Source organism: Gouania willdenowi, chromosome 10, assembly GCF_900634775.1.
Source record: "Gouania willdenowi chromosome 10, fGouWil2.1, whole genome shotgun sequence".
Lineage (NCBI taxonomy): Eukaryota > Metazoa > Chordata > Actinopteri > Blenniiformes > Gobiesocidae > Gouania > Gouania willdenowi.
Window position 1 is genome coordinate 26,805,538 of NC_041053.1, and position 23,183 is coordinate 26,828,720.

At 39.3% G+C, this 23,183-nt stretch overlaps 1 protein-coding gene across 2 annotated transcripts in view; it reads left to right on the forward strand.

The window, feature by feature from the left end:
• gpc3 (glypican 3) overlaps positions 1–23,183 on the forward strand; it is a 142,487-nt gene that overhangs the window by 61,012 nt on the left and 58,292 nt on the right. For both annotated transcript variants that reach the window (XM_028460013.1, XM_028460012.1), the window contains one exon: positions 12,856–13,541. In XM_028460013.1, coding sequence (XP_028315814.1) covers positions 12,856–13,541 — 686 coding nt within the window. The remainder of the gene's footprint in view (positions 1–12,855; positions 13,542–23,183) is intronic.

The following is a 23,183-nucleotide window of genomic DNA, read 5'->3' on the forward strand; positions in this document are numbered from 1 at the left end:
AAACTTGCTCTTGCACTTCTTCACTTTGCACCACGTGGAGGTGAGGGTGTGTATCAGTGAACGTCCCACAGCAGCAATACAGTCTGTCTCACTGAAGCATCACGCCGGCTCTCACTGAAGCAACAGAAGATTGGCTTTAATGTGCTTCTTTTAATTTTCTACTAAAAGTTATTTGTGTGAACGCCGTGACACAGGCAGCAGCTGTCCCACCATCCCTCCGCCACAGTGTCACTCCGTCTTTTTCCCTTCGATGCTCTCACTCTGTGTGTCCTCCTCTGTCTCACACTGAGCATCCATCTGTCTCAAGCGCTCTAGAAACAACAGCAGCAGCTTTTCCTCTACAAATTCACTCCAACGGTCTCAGTCCATTGACTTTTTAATGTTCCTATAATGCAAACGAAAACAGCTTTTACTTGTGACTTAAAATGTAAAAAAAAAAAAATGCTAATCTTTCACTTTCTTCTTAAACGTCTGTTTCCTTCTTTAAAGCGAGCTAACGGGATTTAAGCCCATGCCTGGGTGAGATTTGTGATGAGCATTAAAAGAAGACTGAGGTTGAATGAGTGGACGGTGTTCATCTTAAACCACAAGATCTACTTAGAAACGATGCAAACTGGATTGATAGAGCTTGGACGCTTAATTTGGAGTGCGGTACTCCAACTGTGTTAGCCATGATCTCTCTCATCATCCCCACTTTGCATGTGCTGCAGGCTTTTTACTCACATCCACAGCCCTTGAGAGCAATGAGAGATGCTCGTGTATGTGTGTGTATTCTGTCTCTGTGTCTCCATCTGTGCACTCAAAATGAATCCATTATTGGAATAGCCTTTCACTCCAGTATCAGTTTTCCAAGAGGTAGAGTTCCTCGGACTACAACGTTCCCTCAGCGGACCGTCAGCGTGGCGAGCGTTTCATTTTAGTGAGAGTTGTGCCATGTGTCTCACAGTTCTGGCGCTGCTCGACTTCAGCTGCCTTTGAATGCTGCTTCAAAGCCGTCCGCCCCGAATGTGTCTTCTCCTCATGTTTTGGCGCTGTTCGTCTTCAACCAACCCCCCCCTTCCCGCCCTCCTGCTCTCTGCTGTGTTTTTGCCGTCACTTTTGCCCTTGTTTCCTTCCCCACCTCACTGCCTCCTCTACTCTGCTCTACATGCTCTCTTCTGTAACAGCGCCTGTTGGCCTGTCTGAGATTGAGACACTCTCAACTTTGACCCCAATGATGAGAGAGATCAATGGAATCACTGAAGTAGATCTGGGAAACATCCAAGCTGCCGACATATTCTGTATCACAGAGAAACTGCAGCGTTTAGTCATAGTTTCAAATGTACTTTCTGCTCACTGAAACTAAATCGATGTGTTTTATTATGTGGAATGTACAAAGAGATAAAAAAAAGATAATAATACATCAGTTTTAGTTGAGCAATACATTCAAATATTGCGTAAGTATTTGGGGTACATTTTGGCACTTTACTTGAAGTTTTATACGTAAGGCTGACATTACGCTGTCCTTTTCTGTCATTAGCATGAATAAGGTGTCATGAAGGTTGTCATTAGGTGTCATTTGCTAAATTATGACACCTTTGGAGCTATGTTGGCATTTTTGGGTTAGGTGGAGAAATGTTTTAGGGGTTAGGGTTAGATAAGTTAAGGTAGCATTAGGGTGGGAGGTTAAAGAGTAACTAAACCCCTGCTTTCTGCTGACCTGCCACGACGAGGGAAATTCAAAAAATGCCTTGATTATCGGCATTATTGTTGTAACAGTAAGACACGCCCACTCAGGCAGCCCAGAGCGCAGAAACAGATGGTAATACACACAACAGCGAGTTCATAGGCTGAGATGTATCACTACAAGCTCACACACAGCCCTACATCCCTGCTCTTCCACCACCTCGCGCACATAGTGATAAGACGTACACACTTGTCCGTGCACACGCAGAGACAGACGGGAATACACACATAACATAGATATGTTTGTAAATACACAGATAGCTTGATGAACCCATTGATTAGCACAGAATCTGCTGTTTATACTGTAGAAGCACGGAGTCAAAAACGTCACCGCTACAGCGGGATGCTTCACACGGAACATGGTGGACTTCCTCATTTACGCTGTCTATCAATGCTCTCTGAGGGCTGTGATTGGAGGAAACCCTCCTCCCTCCTCTCAGCTTTTAAAGGAGGGGCCTGGCCAACAGTGAAAGTTGCTGACGCAGGGGAATCCAAAGAATACGTTTCAGCCAATTGCAAAATTCAATTGTAATGGCTGGCGTTCAACCCTTAGAGGCCAATTGAAATACTTTTACTAAAATGTGAAGAGCGGGACTAGGATTACTAAACAGCACTACTTAATACTCAAATACATATGTATTCAGCAGACAAAAATGGGTTTGGGGTTTAGTTGCTCTTTAAGGTTAGGGTTAGGGGTTAGGGTAACGAAGGGTTAAGGTAACAAACAACACTTAATGAAAGCATTCATGAGGTGTCATGTCATAATAATGACAGCGTAAGGTCAGTCTTATGTTTAAAACTTCAAGTAAAGTGTTATTTAACCAATTGTAACTTTTGCTTTGAAAAATAAACGTGTACGATGACACAGATTTTTACGCTACATTGTTCTACCGACACACATAAAGGAGCTTGTAATTGTAATCTTTACAAACGTTAATGGGGGTTCGGATGGATTTCCAGGACAGGAGTAGGTGGTCTAATCCAATAAGAATATGAACTGTCGTGCACTCATAGATGCGTGTCTAAAAAATCGAACAGCAGCTGCTTTTGTAAAAAGGCTCTGACAGGCTGAAGCACCAGCCTAAGGCTCTGCAGCTCAGACACATGAGATCGTTTCAGACAGTCAATCTCAAATAAAACATGCTGCCAGATGTTATCAATACCAGGAAATGAAGCCCAGTCTGGGTTTTTCAATATAATATATCAGGTGATGCTGAGTTGCTTAAAGTTTGAAGTGTTTGTTTGACTGTTCAAAGCAGCTCCATGGCCCAAATGTTTCTGCAATGATTGTGTTTCCTCAGATTATGGATGTGAAATTAAATGCGGCATACTGTCCTAACCTAAAATAATGGATTAAGATTCAAACTCTAACTCCTGTGGAGAGTAAGCCCATCCACAGGGTGAACTGTGTGAAAAGACTTCATCTTATCTGGTTTTTTGTTTGTTGCTTAGCCATTTTTTTACATTTTAAAATAATAATAACTTTACAATCATATAAAAAACGACACACATCAGGTCACAATAAACAATGTCTTTACAATTAAGGGATTGTGAGGACTTGTGAGAACCTAAATAATTGTTTTTACCGAAATATAATAATAATGACTTTATATAGCGCTTTTTTCGAGGAGTCTCAAAGCACGTTCAGTAACCATTATTCATTCACACCAGTCTTACCAGTGGTGCTAAGCTACATTGTAGCCACAGCAGCCCTGGGGCATACCCATTCATACGAGGTAATGTGGGTAAAGTGCCTTGCTCAAGGACACAACCATAACAACTTGACTAGAGCGGGATTCGAACCCACAACCCTTCGGTTATTGGAAATCAAGTAAACTGCACTGAATTTGAAAAATACATCCCATTAAAAAAATAAAATAAAACCCGTTCATGCAACTAAACAGTGAAAGTACTTCAGAGATCTATTTCATGTCCACTTGGACAAACTGATGAAAGAGGTCATTTCCACCAAGGGCTGTGTATCTGCTACATACTAGTCATCTATGTTTAGGTGGGTTGGAATACCTACCTTAATAAATCCTTCTCATAGTCCCTGTGAGGGTAATAATAAGTGTTTATGGGGTGAATGGGGGATCTTTCATCTCTCTCTTCTGTCTCTGGCCAGAAAACCACACGTGCAACTTTCCACAGATACAGTAGTTTAAAAATATTCATTAATTACTGTGAAAACACATCTTTAACTACTGAACACTTGACACTAAATGTTTGCTCGAGATTCCAACAATGGGGCCACAAACCTGTATTACTTTGTGGACTATTTACCTGTTTATTTGTTTACTACTGCCAGGCCAGTGGAAATAATACAGAACTGAAAAGACTGTTTGAATATAATTAAACTGGGAAATGTGCAATTTGGCTGTATATTATAAACACTGGAATGATATTCATATAAATCTCAATGCTTCAAATACATTGTTTAGAGCTAAAAGGGAACAGCTGAATAGTTGTCATATATGATGTTGGTGTATCTTCAATCAGTGCCTTATTGCTTTTCTACATCAGGGACACACACACTACGGGACACAGCATGTTACCTTTGAATTGTACTCAAACCACACCTTTGAGTTAAAAGGGAGGGATTTGCCATGTAAATCAGATTACACTGGCTCCAGCCACATATTGAACACTAAGTTTGCACTCTCAACAGTTTGACATGCGTCCTCCGTCATCCGAAGTGTCAGTCCAGTGTATGTGTGTGTGTTTGTGTGAGTGATCAGGTGCTCTCCTGCAGATGGTGTAACCTGAGACATGTTTTATTTCTCCCTCTTTGTCCGATGGCCCTCACTAGCCCTGCTGTTGATCTTATCTGGGCTTTACCAGCATCCTGTCTCCTTTGTTTCCTGGAATCAACCCACTCCCACCCCCATCCTCGCCCTGCCCATGTCTGACTGCCGCCACCTTGAAGATCACTGGTTGGATCTCAAGTTACCTGGACGGCAGGTTGCTTTGCCTGAGTAGTTTTGGATAGAAACTGCTTGTTGTTTACTGTGAATGAACAGGTGCTGGTTTGTGTGGAGTGGTTTGGTAAATCAATGTCTACAGTCCTTTAATCAGAGGTTCTCAACCTTGGGATCGAGATACCATTTGGGGTCGCGAGACACCGGGTGGGGGTTGCCAGATGCCTTTTAGAAACTAAGAATATTTTCTGAACAATTTAAGCTCATTATTGCTTATTTTTACCCATTTTCTACAACTACACCAAACTTGCCGTATCTTAACCTATTTTCATCACTTTTTCTTCCCACATTTTTGCTCCTTTTAATGCATTTTTAGTACATTACTACCATTTCTGCCACTTCTCTATCAAATTTAAATGCATTTTCTGCACATTTCTTTCCACTTTTAAGACATTTTCAGCAATTATAAATCATTTCTTATTACTTTTCCAACCTAATGTCTCATATGTTGAACCATTGTCACTTTTAACCTCTTTTCACCATATTTCATGCTTTTTTTTTTTTTTTTTTTGCCAATTTAACCACATTCATGATTTATCATGCCTGTTTTTTTTGCCAGTTTAGGCTAATTGTTCCAAAAGTGACACTTTTAACCCTTTTTTACCACTTTTTCTGCCCATTTTGGCCACTCTAATTTGCAACTTTTAACCAATTTCTGTGGTTATTAAAATCCTAATTTCACCACCTTATCCAATATTTTTGGTCACTTTTAACTGATTTAATTTCTGATTAAAACAAGAACCTACATCTTTAAGATGACTATTTTCTATGGCCCAAATAATACTTTACTTCCTGGATAACAGTGGATATTATTCAGATCAATAAATATTAAATACATGTGGTTATCACAGATTCATAGAACAATGGACCATTATTATGGATGGGCCCCAAAAAGCTCTCCCCTTTATTCCCTCTTATAGATGGCCCTGTCTCTACATGGCTGTTCTTCAATGTTCATGTCTGTGTTCAACCACCTTCAGGTACAGAGTGGGGGTCCCCGGTCTCTGGAACCTTTATTTTGGGATTTTGGGGGGGGCCGGATGAAAAGGTTGAGAACCACTGCCTTGAAAAAACCTCAACCACACACGTGTGTCAACACGTGTCTAAACAAAGAGGACAGTGCTCTGTCACTCTGTCTGTGTCCAGAATAGGTACGGCTTCATCTGCAGGACCAGGTGGCAGCGTTTGAATTATCCATCTCTGTGGCAGGCAGAGGTGAACCTCCATCAGCCAAATGGATTAGTCTCATTGGCTGGGTAATTTATTGATGTTTTGCTCTCGTGGGGATAATGGGTGCACAGGCCGCTGATTGATGAGGCAGCATGGAGCGTGTCTGCCTTCACAGCGTGTCAAACACAGTCAGTGGTCAGTTATATCTGGACTGTTATGAACCGCAGAGTTGGCTTATGTAACAAGATTGATGAACATCAAACGTGTTTGTCTTATTGGCCACTCATGGATTATGTGAAAGCCTGTTTTACATCCGAGCTGCAGTCACTTAAAGCTTCAGGGAATAATGAGCTCATTGTAAGAAATAGTATCTGTGATCACTGTGTAATCGGTGACAGTGATTAATTTACAGCGTGATGTGAGGTGTCACACTGACATATTCTGTACATTGCAGTGAGAGAGGAGCATGAAAAACAGCTAATGTTTGAAATTATCTAATCATTTTTCAGTTACAAGAAAAACCTAAGACTTGTCAATTTTATTCAGTTAAATTCAACTTTGTTTATACAGTGCAAATTACAACAAAGTCATCTCAAAGTGCTATCAAAATATAAAATTGAGAAGAATTGACTCCCTTTTAACAGAAAGAAATCTACAGCAGAACCAGGTTCAGAGGTGGCAGCCATCTGCTTTGACTGGTTGGGGTTAGTGGACAAAAGGAGGAGAACAGAGCAGGATAGAGAGATAGAACATCAGACTGTCTCAGACGAGTCGAGCCGTGAACCACAGATCAGTAACTGCCATCTTTAGCTTTAAGACACCTGAAACAGAAAAGAGAGAGAAAGGCGAGGAGAAGGCACAGACTGCAGGAAAACATGATACAGCATTAGCAGGTCTATCTGCATGGTTTAGGGCTTTGATGCTAGTGGTTAGGTTAACGCTATTATACGGCATAATATAATTCTTTTTTTTAATCTTGTTTGAAAGGTGAATAATCTTTTCCCCTACATTGGTAATTTCCTTGTTGGTGTTTAGTCATAAAATATTTATTTTTTGAAGGTGGCTGAGGATGCGGCCATTACAGACCTCATCCGCTCTAGTGGTTATATGCTTTCGCGAATAAGTAGGTTTTGAGTTTAGCCTTAAAGGTGGAGAGAGTAGCAGTCTCCCGTACTAAGACTGGGAGCTGGTTCCAAAGGCGAGGAGCCTGGTAGCAGAACGTTCTGCCTCCTGTTCTACTTCTAGACATGTTTGGAACTTCTAGTAGATCAATAAACAGGACACTAACATCTCTTTAAGATACACAGGAACTTGATCATGTAGAGATTTGTATGCTAACAGGATGATTTTAAACTGTGTTGTAGATTTTATAGGAAGCCAGTGAAGAGAAGCCAACACTTGAGAAATATTCTCTGTCCTGTTAATACCTGTTAGTATTCTGGCTCCTGTATTCTGAATTAACTGGAGACTTTTTTGTGAGTTACTGGGACATCCTGACAGTAAAGATTTACAATAATCTAGTTTATATGTAACAAATGCATGGATTAGTTTTTCAGCATCATCAAGATAATCCTGCTTTTAGAGATATTACGGAAGTGGAAGAAGGCTGTTCTTGAGATTTGTTTAATATAAGAGTTAAAAGAGTCGATATCAAAGATAACGCCTACGTTTTTTACTGTGGTGCTGGGTGATAGAGTAATACCATCCAGAGACACTATTTGCTCTGATAAGTTTTGGACCAAATAAAATCACTTTGGTTTTATCCTGGTTAAGAAGGAGAATGTTACAGCTCATCCAGGATGTAGTATCTTTAGGACAAGCCTGGAGTTTTAATAACTGATGAGTTTAATCAGATTTCATTGACAAATAGAGCTGTGTATCATCCACATAGCAATGGAAATTTATATTATGTTCTCTGATAATATTACCTAATGTAAAAATGTATAATGTAAAGAGTATTGGTCCCAAAACTGAACCTTGTGGAACTCCATGATTAACTCTGACATGAGTAGTGGAGTTGGGATCTGATCCAAAAGACAGGTTGTTGATTTAGAAACATTTACTATAACTGTGTAAATAAAAGCTACATGTTGGAGTTATTTCAGGAGCTTCTTTGTTTAAGAAATCATTGAGCAACTCCTGCAGGGGGGACATTAGCTTTGTTTCTAATTGTTAGAATTTTATCAGTCAAGAAGCTGATGAAGTCGTCACTGCTCAGGTTGACTTTTGGAGGTAATGTAAGTATGGACAGTAGCAGAGGTGAAAGTAACAGATTACAAGTACTCATGTTAGAGTACTTCATTAACTACACTGTGTGGAGTGTTGACTTTTCATGGCTTTGCACATGTATTAAGCTTTAACAATTGTAAATGTTGAGTTTGATGTGCATCTTATGTGTGTAGTTGTATGTTCTTGTGTTGAAAAACTTAATAAATGTATACATTTCTACTTTTTTCTTCTTCAATATTAATTATTTCAAATAAATCCCCATTATTTATTGCAAAATGTATCCAAATCAGCCCTGCTATTTGTTTAGTGTCATAAATAGCTGGACGTCCTTGTTCACCTTGAATTAAATCTTGGCAGAGATATTTTTAGTTGCTCATCTTTTTTGTGAAAATAGAAAAATGGTAAATCTGAGGAGAAAATGAGCATTCTGCCACAATCAATGACTTTGACCATCACAAATGTTTCTGCTTTTTAAAATGTGTGGCCCCATGTTCTTTCCTGATATTATAATGTGTCCCCTTGACCTGAAGTCTCATCCAGAATGTCACAGATCTCTGACATTCCGCTCTCTTTCTCCTCCATTAAATGACACCTGATATTGTACAGGCTTTTACTGATGAAGGAGAGTGAGCAGCGTGCGCAGGAAATGGGTTCACGATGGTTCTTAATGTGATCTCAGCCTCTCAGCGACACAGAGGTGCATTTATGAGGAGTCCTCTAGTCTTTCTCTTTAATTTAAAGAGTGGCCCTTCAATATATGGCGTAAGAGATACTACAGATAACAGCTGAATTACATAGAGTGAGCATCCAAGCCGAGAACACAAGACAGATCACTTTCAGGAGGTGATCAGACTGTTTTCACTTATTTAATAAATAATTAAATGTGAGACGCTTCTGTTTTGTGTTTGTCATTGATAAGCAAATCCTCCGTTTCCATCTTAACCTGTGATGGGAGTGCATGCGTGGGCATCTCGTGCACATCTGTTTGCTCTCTGATCACAGGAGGAAGAGAGCCGCTGACTCAGCAGTGTGTGCTGCTCCTGAAAATCAATCATTACAACTTCACTCAAATCTTTAACACTTTCCTTAACCTTTATTAACTCCAAGGTATTGCACTGGCAGCCTGTTTTACATAAACGTCACGTTTGCACACACACATTAGAGCTACTACTGCGGCGTGAATCGGTGTTCATTTATTAATCATCAGCCACTATTTGACCAATTCATAGAAAACTCAGCACAAACTTTCGTCTTTTATTCTCCTATTGTTTTCAAGATCTGCTCTCGTTTATATTAGCTTGAAAATTATATATTTTTTTTTTACACATCTCGCAACATCCATAAAAAAAAACAAACTAAAACAGACATATTTGCTTTTGTGTGTTTACAATGTTAACAGTTGATATACAGCACGTGTGTCAAATTCATGGCTCGGGGACCAAATTTGACCATTTGGAGCATCCAATTTGGCCTGCAAGAGAAAATAAAAATGACAGAGAAAACATAAACATAAATCATTGTGTGAATGAAACTCAACAATATTTGCAGGGGCTCATAGTTTTCCCGGTGCTTTTATCACATGATTGCAGTCATTTTTAAGGTTAAGAAGTTGAAAAAACTCAAAATTCTTAGAAAATCCTTAAATTTACTCAAGTTGTAATATTTCCCTTTCTTAATTAGAAATTGCTAAAAAAAAAAATCTAGGAAATTTAAAGTAAAGATCCTTTTGGGACTGATATATATCAATTTTTGCTTGGATATTGTTGGTTTCTTACATATTTTGTAATTTGTGTATAGGTAGAAGTGAAAACTAGGGCACAATATTTTTGAAATTACTTGTGACCCAAAAAATCTGGGGCCCACGTAAGATTAAACGGCTCCGTATTTGGCCCCTGACCTATAGTGAGTTTGACACCCCTGATGTACAGTCAAGAATTCTATTTTTAAACTCAGACATACTTTTGCTCTCACTGATCCCTTGTAAAAAAGGTTGTTCTGGTTCACTTTTCTTGTTTTGATACTGTGTACATTTTGTACATTTTTCTACACAGTCCTTGGTTGCATTATGTATTTTACTATTTTGTATGTTAATAATATAATAATGATTTTTTTTTTTATATAGCACTTCAAAAACAGGGTTACACAGTGCTTTACAGATCTTGGAGACAATGAAAGATAAAAAAAAAAAAGAGGAGAAACTACAGCTTACAAAGTGCATTACACATAGTAATGACAATGCAACGACAATGAATGAGGAAATTAGGCGGGAAATTAAAAACGGGAAATGTGAGGAAAACAGAACATATCATAATAAAGATAACCAGTGACCAATGAAGAGAAATGAAATGTTCTGTCAAGTAAAATGTGATACTGCCTAAAATAGATTAAAAAGCACATTGATAAAAAGTGTATTTAAAAGAGATTTAAATGAGGATAAACAGCAGATCTGATCTTCTCAGAGAGATAATGATTTTTGTGATTTCTGTGTTGGTTTTTGTGGTTTAGTCTTTTCAGTTATTCTCTGTCTGTGCTCCCAGGTTTTTTGTGCGTATGCCTTCACTCCCGGTCTTGTCACTATGTGTGTGCTGTGAAAGTGATTAGAGTCTCCACTGTGTTTTCCACCCAGGTTTACCTCATTTTCTGATGGTCCTTTCTCACTGTTTAAAGTAGTGTTTGGAAACTATATGTTTCATTCTCTGTTTGGTTTTTGTTGCTAGTTTTGTCATATTTGGTTTGTGCATCTGAGTTGGTACTTGCTGTGTTTATTTTGGTAATTCTTTGGACTGCTTAGTTATTTATTTATTTATTTATTTATTGTTGAGTTAATTCTAGCCCATTTCAAAATGTCATTATTGATGCCTGCTTGCCTTCGTCCTTCCTCACCCTTCCTCAACCCTGAAAAAAGCTTGAGTACAAATTGACCTGAGCCTTATTAACCGTCTGGCTCAAATAGAGAATATGGTTAGAGAAAAACATTTTACTTTCAAAGTTTATTTGACATTTCAGGCATTTGATTTGAGCAGTTATTCTCCCAGCATAGCCTGCGACCCTGCACAGGAAGAAGTGGGTACAAAGGCAGAGATGATAAGTTAATACATATTTAATAAGATGCTGTTAATGCAGTTTGAATTTTTTTGCAGTTACAAACATAGATTCACTAATCCCTACACCTGCCCCCTTAATAAAATTGTGCCACTTTAGTATTGGTTCTCACAGAAAAGTGTGACTTTATTTTTTCAAAAAATGCTTTTTGTTTTAGTTCACAATACTAATCATCCCATTAAAACTGAGTGTGAGTCTGCAATATATTCAATGTATTCAATTTGCAAAAACCTAAAAACCTTTTTTTGCAGAATGTTTAGTTTGTGGGACTTTCGAACACTATTAGCATGGCATATGTATGTTACACAAAACAATTGTGTCTAATGACGCATGGCCGCATGGCAGGCTGATGTGCTTCATTTGTTCACCAAAAAGTGGAAAAGAAATGCAATCTCACTATCTGAGCTAAGAGGAAAGTCCAATAACACAGTTGAAATGTTGAACTGTTGTAGCAAAAAAAAAACCTCAATAACTTCTTCTAATGTCCCTGAAACCAGTGTTTCCTTCATTCCCCTTCCTGACAAAGCACTTATAGCTTTCAGCTCGTAGCAAAGTGATGTAGTAGAACAGGCACAGTGTAAATGGGATTCCAGCATCCTAGTTATTCTTCTATCCAAAGCCCCATTTCACTCAGTCCCAGCTCCCCCGCTAAGTTCAGTAATAGGGCTTTAAATCCCCTCTGTTGTTGGGTCTTTGCTCGATTTTGCGACTGGTCCATGATAGAGGTCTTGCTTTCCGTGCCACCTTGATGATAAGACTTTACTTTGCACCTTGAAAAACCGCTGAATTTTTTCCCCCTAACCCTGACCCGAGGCTCCAATCTTCTGAGTGTTCAGAATGCTTTTCTTCCTCCTCACAGTCCACAGTGTGTGTTTGTGTGTCTGGGGTTTTCTCTAGTTTAACGGTTTCTTAAAATAGTTTAAAAATTGTAGAATGGGTTTACCTGTGATCTAAGTTTTCCACAGGACTAAACGTGTGTGTGTGTGTGCCTGTATTTGTTTGTGTGTCTCTATTTCCTGTTATGAACTGACAACCTGTGCTTGATTAGACATTATGCTTAACTCAAGTTCACTTTACACACAGAACAACAGCTTTCCTCACTAACCTTTTAAAACAAATGTACTGATGTCTTTGTTTACAATCAAGCGGGGGTGTCGGGGCCAAATACGGACCAGTTTGATCTCAAGTGGTCCGTCGATCATCGGTGGGGAAAAAAGACAAATCTTAACATCGTTGTGCCCTAGTTTTTAATATCAGTTTAATTTACTTCAAAAAAATCTTGATTTTGTTACCAATTTTTGTATAATTTAGTGGAATTTAGTTGAAAAACAGGTTAAATCACAAGATTTGTGGAAATATTGAGAGGTCTTTCCACAATGTGCAATTAGAATGACTCCATTCATGAGATATAAACAAAGGAAAAAGGCAAGCCCCTAAAAATATTGTCGAGTTTTATTAAATTGGTGAATTAAACATAACTACAACTGCATTATTTACACAACAATTCATATTTTCTCTGTCATTTTTACTTTCTCCTGCAGGCTGAATTGGATGCTCTAAAGGGCCAGATTTTGCCCCTGGTCTTGACTTTGACACATTTTATAGAGCGTCGTTTCTTCTCTGACTCTCTGACTGTGTTTCTTTCTTGCAGAGGCTTTCGATCTGGTTCTGCGTCATGGCCGTAACTCCACTCTGTTAATGCTGAAATCAGAGTTCCCAAGCCTGGGAAGAACGGCCCAGAGCTCTGTGGGGCAGCTATTCTTAGACATGTCGCTCTACATTCTCGGCTCTGACTCCTCGGTGGACAACATGGTGTCGGCGCTGTTCGACCGCCTCTTTCCCCTCGTGTACCGACGCCTGCTGAGCAGCAGCACGTCTTCTGTGTCTGAGGAGTGTGTCAGAGGAGCCTGGAAGGACTCTGGAGCCTTTGGCTCTTATCCTAAACTGATGATGACTCGTCTGTCGCGCTCCCTGCTGGCCACACGAGTCTTCCTGCAGGCGCTGAACCTTGGCATTGAGGTGGTCAACACTACTGACCATATGAGGCCCAGTCGAGACTGCAGCCGAGCCCTGGTGAGGCTGTGGTACTGCCCACAGTGTCAGGGCATGCTGGGGCCGCCGGCCTGCAAAGGTCTTTGCCAGTCAGTGATGCAGACCTGCCTGGGGGGGGCGGCCAAGGTGCAGCCCCACTGGAGGAGTTTCATCGATGGACTGGGGAAGCTGGCAGGGGCCATGACAGGAGAGCAGGACATGGAGTCTGTTGTTCTCAGGCTGCCTTCGGTGGTCAGAATGGCCCTCAAGCACACTGTGAACGCCCGCAGCCGCCTCAGTACCCAGGTATACACACACACACACACACACACACACACACACACACACACAAACACACACTAATGCTTGCAAACACATAGGGTGTCAGACTGTTAAAGAAACAGTGTTTAATCAAAATGTCTCACACTAGACAGAAGCCAAAGGCAGCAGGTTTTTAGAATCCTCTCACAACTGATTATCACCTTAAGGTTTTTTTAAGCATGATCTTTAAAACAAGTGTTTGCACTCTCAGAGAAACGTCAAGGTAGAGGAACATCCTTCAGAAGACAACACTGGGAAATCCTGGAGCATTTTAACCACACTATGATTTGTTTTCCCCAAAGGTCCACTTCGGTGGGCCAGTGTAAACACGCAAACAAAGTCTAGACAGGATCAGGCAAGAAAATTAAACTTCTAATTCACGCCTCTGACAGAGCTGACTGACAGGCTAATAAAGTCAAAAATACAAAAAAGAAAAAAAAAAAAAACCTGAACCATAAGATGGAAAGCAGTAAAATAGGGGCAGGTGTGTGTGCGGAGAAACTCAGTGGAATTACCAGGTTTTAACATGTTTAGGGCAACAATGCAGATTGCTTATCCCTGAGCACTGCCTGCAGGCACAATGAATGAGCATTAGGAGAAGCAAGTGAATGAGTCACTGACGTGTTTTACCTTCACCCTGTTGTTCTTCTTTCTGCGTTTTTGCTGTTGAAACGATAACTTAGTTATAGAGCATCAAAAACAAGCAGCTCTGTAACTGACAGGGTTTTCTCTGTCACTTTTCCATTGTAAAGCTGCCTTAGAGTAAAAAACAACCAGTCTCACACTCTTAATGCAATATAGAGACTTTAAATAGCCTATCATACATGTTACAGCACAGGGTAGGATTCAAACCAGGCCTTTTTGCTGTCAGGCAGAAATAATAAACCTTTACACAAACATGCTGCCTAAATATCAATGGTCAGTCATCAGGCCTAGGAAGAGGTTCTTCCTCAGGGTTGTTCTAAAATCCCATTTTAATGCTTTCCAAAAACAAGTTTTTATAGGAAAATTGTGAAATTTACATTACCCTGTGTTTTTTGCAGCAGAACGGCAAACTATTTTTTGGTTGAAAAGGACAAAGTGCAATATGCAATAAAGAATCAGAATCGGAATCTCTCATAAACAGTGCAAGACACAAGACAGTGTAGAAAAAATAGTGCAAAAGATTTTTGAAATAACAAAACAAATAAAATGAACAAAAGTATTTATTTCATTGCAATAATAAAACGTGCATTGCTGTTGTAAAAAAGAAAAGAAAAAGAAGTTCAGGTGCGTGTGCTAGTTTAAGGACATGAGCTTAGCACATTGTACCTATAATATATATGTGTATATTATACTGTTAACAGTAAACTTTATACAGTAAATGTGTTAAATTGCCTCCAGGGCATTGATCTTACACACCTCTTTAACTTCCTGACAAAAAAGGTTTTTGTTGAGTATGTGTGCGTTACATCCCTTCATGCCAGTGTTCATGTCAGCCAGTATACCACTATGCAGTATACCACTATACCACTGTGTAATTTCCCAGTTAGGAGGAAGCGCTGGTAACTGAAGCAACCAGCAGACAGGCGAGGGAGGAAGCGCCAACATGTTTTCTGATTGTAGGTCAGACAGATGAAACGTGTTTCTCCCTCACCCTGCTACACTGACCCCTGTGTGTTGTTTCAGCTGCAATCAAACCGTCCGCTTTGTTCAGAAACCACATGATAAGCTGAGGAGAATTGCTCATGAAATATGAAGAGCTGAACGAATGCGTATCCACTGAACTTTTTCACTCTCACCGCGGTGACCAGGTTTTCACTCAGAGCGCATCATTTATTAACACACAGGTTGACCTCACTTGTGAGGGCGAGCCATGAAGTGCTGACTCAAGAGAAACTGGAGACGCTCTCTTTTCCGTTTCAATTCAACTTCATTTATGTAGCGCAAATTACAACAAAGTCATCCTAAAGCGCTATCAGAACATCCCACATTGGATTTTGAACCGTTGACCCTCCGATTACAAGCCTTAACCGTTACACCACCACTGCCCACTAAAAGTTACAGCCACAGCACAGCCTGAGACACACAAGATAAGGAGTAGCCTATATAATTTTAAACATGATGTGAGGTCTGAATGGATTATTACAGACATGCTCATTTCTGTGATGTCATTAGGGCAAAAATCTATAGTATGATGCATATGAGCATAATTCTTTCTTTTTTTCTTTTCTTTTTTTTTTTTTTTTAACAAAACACTATTTTGGTGATAAAATATTAGAATTGTATCTTTATTTTCAGCGACCACTTTTTCTGGTTTCTATCTTTCACTAATAGTAACCAGTGATGATTTCTGAAGTCAGTCATGACTAAATTATCAAGGCAATGTTTATTTATAGGAAGCAAAACTAACAAAGTGTGAAATTAGTATGACAGACACAGACTGACTTAAAAAACAGAGGCCAACTGAACTGGGATAATTTGTGTCATGTAATAGTGTGGTTTGCACTGGTTTTCACTGTTGTTTCCCAGCTAAAACAAAAATTTTTTTATTAGTATGAAATACTAAACTTTATCTCTTTATTTGTTGGTGTTTTTTTCCTATATCTCAGTAATTACACCACATGGACTGTTCAAATCACTAATGATTAGTCAGAGTAATGCATTGGTTCTTGAGTGACAGTCTCTTGAAATCCAGAAAAATACTTTTTTCAACAATTTTCATTGGCCTATAACTGCATGAGGGAATGTAATAAAAAAATCTGATCTCTGTTTTAATTTATAGTATAAAGATTACTCGTTCTTGGGATATAAAACATTTTTTCTTTATGCGATTTCTTTATTTTTTGAGACCAAAGTGCGTGGGCCATTTATGAAATGACATGGAATGACCCTTGGGTGTTTTGCTGCTTACCATGTATTATTCTAAGTGTAGTGACTTGAGTGGGGCTACAGACCCTGTTGAGAGGGTGAAGGATGGATCGGCTCTGTCTGAGGAAAGCAGTCTTTTCGACGTGTGAAATTAAAATGCAACCTCGGCTCTTCAGCCTAGAAACATGTTAGTATGCCGGATAGATGACCACTCATTACGCTGCCAGCCCACCAAGCAGGCGTGTTAACATTGAGATCATCCATTTGGTGCTCCAGCGTGAATCAGACGGCGAGGGCAGCCAAGAGCCTTGCAGCTCCAATATATTCCCTTGTCAACATCCTACACCTCTCCTGAAGTTTGATGTCATCCGCCTCCATTTCTACATCTCACCCTTAACATCCCGCTTCATTTATTTCTTTTTCTCCTCTCGTTCGTAGAGAAGATGCATGATTTATGAAGCTCTATTTTTACTGGTTACCGAGCAGAAGGAAAGAGGAGAGAAAAGGAGAGACGCGGGGGGGAGGAACGTGAAGAGGAAGCCCAAGGGGAAGGAGGACAAGAGAGTGTGGAGGGAACATCCATCACCCAACGACCCTTTAGCAGCAAACAAAGATAGGATATAGGTTGAGACAGAAATGTGATGGACCTGACAAAGATGAGAGGAAATCTCTGGCAGAGAACACAAGATGTGTGTGTTGTTGTTTATATATATATATATATATATATATATATATATATATATATAGTATCAGACACCTCAAACTAACACAGCCTTCATTATCCTTTTTCTTCCCATTTGTGCACAAAAGTATCTCAACTGTTGCTCTAATTAATCCACCTTTGCACATTTACTTCTTCATTATAATTTCAATACATCTGCAACTCCAGAAGCAGGAAGTTGTTTCACATCTGAAGGTGTAGAACAGGCACCCCGGGGGCAACATGTGGCTCTCGACCTAATTTTGTGAAGCCCCCAAAGTAAATGCACAAAATACATGACAGAAAAATACACAAAATGGATAAAATGACTCCAAAAAAGAAAAAAAACAATGAAAATGCACAAAATGACTCACACAATGTGGCAACGAAACCACACAAAAGAAACAGAGAGATAAAACACAAAATGACTCCAAAACACACAAAAAGACAAACACTAAACACAAATTGTCAACAAAGACACAAAACGTGACTCCAATAACACACAAAACTCCAAAAAAAACACTCAAAATAACTACATAAATGCAAAAATGACAACAGAAATACACAAAAAGACAACAAAACCACACAAAAGCCTTTGGTCTTTCCTATGTTTTTGCTCAGATTAGTCAATATTCTAAATGCTGACATGAATATTAATAATGTGGCCCTCGGATCAGACTATCACACTTTCAGCTGCCCCTCACTGTGATAACAGTTGCCCATCTCTGGTGTAGAAAGATAAAAAGCTGTCAGACATGTTGAAAATCACACGTTAAATCATGGAGTTATTATATGGTGAAGATGTGACGCTTGTGGAGGTTTCTTAAATTATGTGTGTGTGTATGTTCTAAGTTGTAGATTGTTGCTGCGTTTTTGCTATAGGTAAACTAACAATCTGTCTAGACTCTAGAGGAACCCCTGTCTCAGTTTAAAGGAGTTTCTCATTTAGAATAAGATGAAATATTTGGACTTTTTAGGGCTTCAGTCATAAAGTGTTGGAGACCAGATGCAGATGATTGACAGATCACAGGGAAACCAAACATTAAAAAGAAAATTTCATTGATTACCAATAATAAAAACTCATTTAATACCATTATCAAACAGAAATGTTCATGTTATTTGATTACTGATGCATGATTATGATACCAAAAATTTGCTTCATTCATTTACAGAACAGTTGGCAGGTTTTTCACCGCCTGTACTATTCTTTTATTGCAACTGATAAATTATCCATGATCTATTTGATTATATGATTTAAGGATCCTACATATGTTTAACATTTTTTTTCATCAATGTTTCAGTAGAAGATCTGAAAGCATTTTTTTCCCCTCGCATGTTTTAAATTAGTCACTGAATCTTCCCTTTAGTCCTCACATCATAGTTTGACTCGTATTTTACCTCTAGCTGGGAGAATTCAACCCGGAGGGTATGTGAACCCCATGGGGTACTTCTGAAGATGCCACTGGCTCTAATTATGGAGATGCTCTGGTCGTGTATTTTTAAATAAAAAGGCACAATGCAGTGAGACATTTTGGTTACAATCAGCTTTATGGAAACCTTTAAAAATGAGGGTTTATGTTTGACCGACTTCTGTCAGCTCTGGTCTATTTGTGTGACAGAGGAAAAACAGCAGCTAACAGCCTGGTAATCCTCATTCAGACCACAACATTAGCAGAAAAATGACTAAAACATCAAACTCACAACAACACATCATGGTTAATGGATTTTTGGCACCGAGGATAAAAGCTGCAGCTGACACACAGTTTTTGAGGATCAGCAGCACCATCAAGGTTATTAGAGCCGTTGATTTCCCATGAATGAGAATCAGAACCGAGCTGAGATCCATTAATGCATCAACACGTGTTGGAGGGGTTTGCAGGAGTAAAGCTTCGCATCTGACTAATGTGTTGCAAATGGGAAAACAAAAAGAGACTCTTGCACACCTGCTGTTTTCTGTTTTTACTTCCCAAGATTCAAATTTTAGGCGAAGCAATGGATTTTCCACCAAGTGCGATCAGTGTGTGCTTCACTCTCTGAAGTCGTTTCAAACGTAAAGCTGCAGTGTGGGTGTTTATTCCTGCAAATGTAAGTCACAACTTTCCACAGGCCTCATTGAAAATCATTCTCCAGATTACAAGAGAATCGAAGGTCAATTGGAATGAATTTTTTCTCGTGTTTACTTGGAGAGATCACACGGTACAAACTGTTTGTAAACGTGATGTTTACTCATCCTCCTGCTGCATGGAAAGATAATTGCATTTTTCTTGGTGGATGCTGTTGGAGTTTCATCTCCAATAACACAATTACCCTCTACGGGGGCGTTACAAGTTTTTCTATTAATACTACATTTAAAAAAGTAATCAGCTTTTCTATTTATTTTCACATACAACTTGCAACATTGACATATAATTTTCTCTCCACAGTTGCTAGTACAATATATTATACAGATACAGTATATTAATTCTATAGCCTTTATTTATTTCATTGTCACTTTATTTTAACCCTCATATTATCCATTGGGTCAATTTGACCCCATTAAATTAAATTAAAACTTTTTTTTGGCTTCATATTTCATGATGTTTCCTACTTTTATGGGTACAATTGATTAAGCATAAAATCCTCCTGATAATATTTTTTCAATGTGCTGAACGCATATTGCTCGCATTGGTGTTCCTTTGGGATCAATTTAACCCCAAGCTGTTTTAGCTGTTTAAAACTAGTCCATCTGTATGTGACCCATGTGTGACCTTACACCCCCACACATACCTTTGAGTTAATACATGATATGGAGGGGGGTGCAGGAGACAATATCCTCATTTTGGAACAGCTCTTTCACAGTGAAAGTCACACAGAGGAGGATGTGTGTGAGACAGACTACTGTATAGTGAACAACCCCAATAATGTTGCAAAAAAGAGATAAAAATAAGTAAATAATTATGTTTTTGAGAGGAGAGGGGGGTTTTCAGCATCAAACAATATGGTTCATTCTATGAGAGTCATGAATGTGCACCCCAAATTAGAAAAGATTTGAATGAAATATTTAGATACACTCAATCTGAAACTGAAAGTTTGACCTGTTAGGTTCTGCAGGAAAGGTCATTTCATCACCACAACCAATAGGGTTCATACCCTTGTGGTCATTAATGTTGTCAGTAAATTAGAGAAGATTTGAATGAAAAACTATTCAAGACAAATTAATTCTAATGAAAAGGTTTGGCCTGATGCTGGCACTAGAGAACAGGTCACGGTTTCATTATCAAGGGGTTATTTATGTATTCAACAAGTAAACAAAGTGCCTGACACAGATCAGATCAGATTGACCCCAAGGTTAAAAACTATTAGATATATTTGAGGATAATAAGAGGGGTTAAGGCTACAACTAAAATAGAATGTCCTGCTTTATGCTTGGTGAGCATCTCCTCAAGATTCAAGTCACAGGGCTGCGACAGCAATCCAGGGAGAAAGTGGATGAGGATGAGGAGGAGGAGGGAGAGTCTGAGTGCTGACTCAGCTGCTCCTTAGTACCCTAAACTTTAGTTTGTGCTGCGGACGCTGCTGTAAAACACTGATAGCATCACCTCTACTCTGAACCTCTTTGATTACCAAAACACTCGTGTTCAGGTGTGTGTGTGTGTGTGTGGGTGTGTGTGTGTGTGTCCTCTCCCACCATGACGTCGTCTGCTCAGTGCAGATAAGTGTACAGATCGTTTTCTGCCCTCTCCCACGAAGGAGGCTTTTATCTTCACACTCTCTCCTGTTGGTTGTGTTCTTCCAGCTCTGAGTAATATTCATTCTCCACTAATGAGTGTCTCTTCCTTAAAATCCAGAAACAGGAGGATGCGGGGGTGGTTGGGGGTCCCTGTGTAGGAGGATGCGGGGGTGGTTGGGGGTCCCTGTGTACTCAATCAAGTCTTTCCCTGGTGCCACGAATCCCCCAAGATTAAAAGAAAAGAGGAAACAGAGCTCTAATCACATTTAGAATGGATTGTGGGAGCACTGGTTCTCACTGCAGGCACCTAAGAAACCATCACAAGCAAATGGTTTGGTAGCTACTTCTATTAGTGATTAGTCAATAAATCAATAAGTCAAACATGTAGTAAATCAATAACTTTTTCATGATAGAACATCTTCTATGTCACTGAGCACATGGAAATGTCACCTACAGTTTCACTAATTGAGTAAAGCCAGTCACCTGTGTGCAAGACATCAGCTGTTAGCAATTAAGCTTTTATTAAAAAAAATTTTTTTTATTTAAACAAAACGTAAAAAAAAAAAAGCAAATTGCACCTAGACAGCATGGAGATGTTGGAAATTTGTTTTTAACAATGATTTATTGGCTCCATAAGTGAAAAATCTTTCGTTGACTCCAATTGTGAAATTGAAAATGCTGTAAAACAATTACATTTTTCAGAGAAAATTCTGATCACTTTCAAACATCATCTACTCCAAAATTTTGTCATTTTAAATTAAACATTGAAAATGTATTAAGCGATCATTTTCTGGTATACACTTACATTGCTGTTGTTTTGATGCACTTGCAGACTCAATTTTTGATAAATCAATAATCTGACTGAATTGTTTGTAAAGGACAGTCTGATGATGGGCTGTAGCAAGTTTGGTGTGAATTCAGCAATAATGATTGGAGGGGAAAGGTTTAATAAGTTTTACAGTTTTTGAAATAAATTCAACGGAGCCCCTAAAGCGGGGGTCCTCAAGATGTTTCCTTCTTCCAACACACCTGATTCAAATGATGAACTCCTCATCAAGCTCTGCAGAAGCCTGATAACGATGCTGGTCATTTCAATCAGGTGTGTTGGAAGAAGGAAACGTCTAAAACATGTTGAATAGCGGCTCTTGAGGACCAGGATTGGGGACCCCTGCCCTAAAGGGACACATATTGTTTTTTTTCTTTTTTTATTCCATGCTCACGTAAAAGTTACACGCCAGCATGTCATACTAGTATTGCGTAAGCGAGCACATAAAGGTAATTGTTAACCCTAAGGCTGACATAAAGCTTTACTAGATCCTATAACACGATTAACTCCTTACGAGCAGAGCATGCAGCCTGAAGACTGACGTTTATAAGCGTGCACGTAAAACATTTTACGTGCTCCCTTAAAACTTTTACGCACTCACATATTAGTGAATGCGTGGAATCTTTACATGAGCGCGCAATAAAAAAAATATATCCGTGTCCCTTTAGGGGCCCAGTAGCCCAGTGATGGACTGGCGCCTTATATGTTAAGGTTTTGTTTATTCAGACATGGTTTTTCTGTATTAAACAAAAGTTAACATATATTTCAAAAAAGGAGACAAAATGAACTTGCTGGAATAATTACACGGATTGGAGCCTTGTCCAGGGTGTACCTAACACCCAATGAGAGCTGGAGATAAGCACCAGCTGACCCCTGCGACTCTGAAAAAAGGAACAAGCGGGCCAGAAAATGGATAGATGGAAATAAACAGAGTGATGGACTTACAACAATAATTTTCAATAGGTTTGAAATTATTTTCTGTAATGGGGCTACACTTTTCTAAAAGTTTCAAATCTATTGCACATGATTGATTTGTTGTGAATTTTCAAAAATTGGAACTTTAAAGGCTTGCTGTAGCGCCACCTTGAGGACTGTCGGCCTGTTTTTGCTGCTGAGACAATCTGGCCTGGAAATGAACCTTTGTGCAACATCATTTGGTGATTGTTCACACATGGAAAGTATGAGTTTCCCTAAAGAAGAAGCAGAAGAAGCTTAAACATTCTACCGTCATTTCTGTAGTTTGCAGTAATAGTGTGTGTGTGTGCGTGTGGGTGTGTGTGTTTGCCCTTAGAGATGTCCGCTGCTGTTCTATCAGGGTCCCATCAGTATTCTCAGGCAGCGGTGCCAGCCTATTCACTTAAAGGCGTGTCAGGTACAATTAGCTGTTAACATTACTTGGCAGAATTGAGCCTCGGCCAGCGTCCTCCAGGGAAATTAAACCACAGACAAATCATTAAACCGCAAGCTAAACATTAACAGCTATTTGCATTTTTATTGCACCTGAAAGGAATGTGCTAGGCCCATTATCTCAGGGAGACAGAG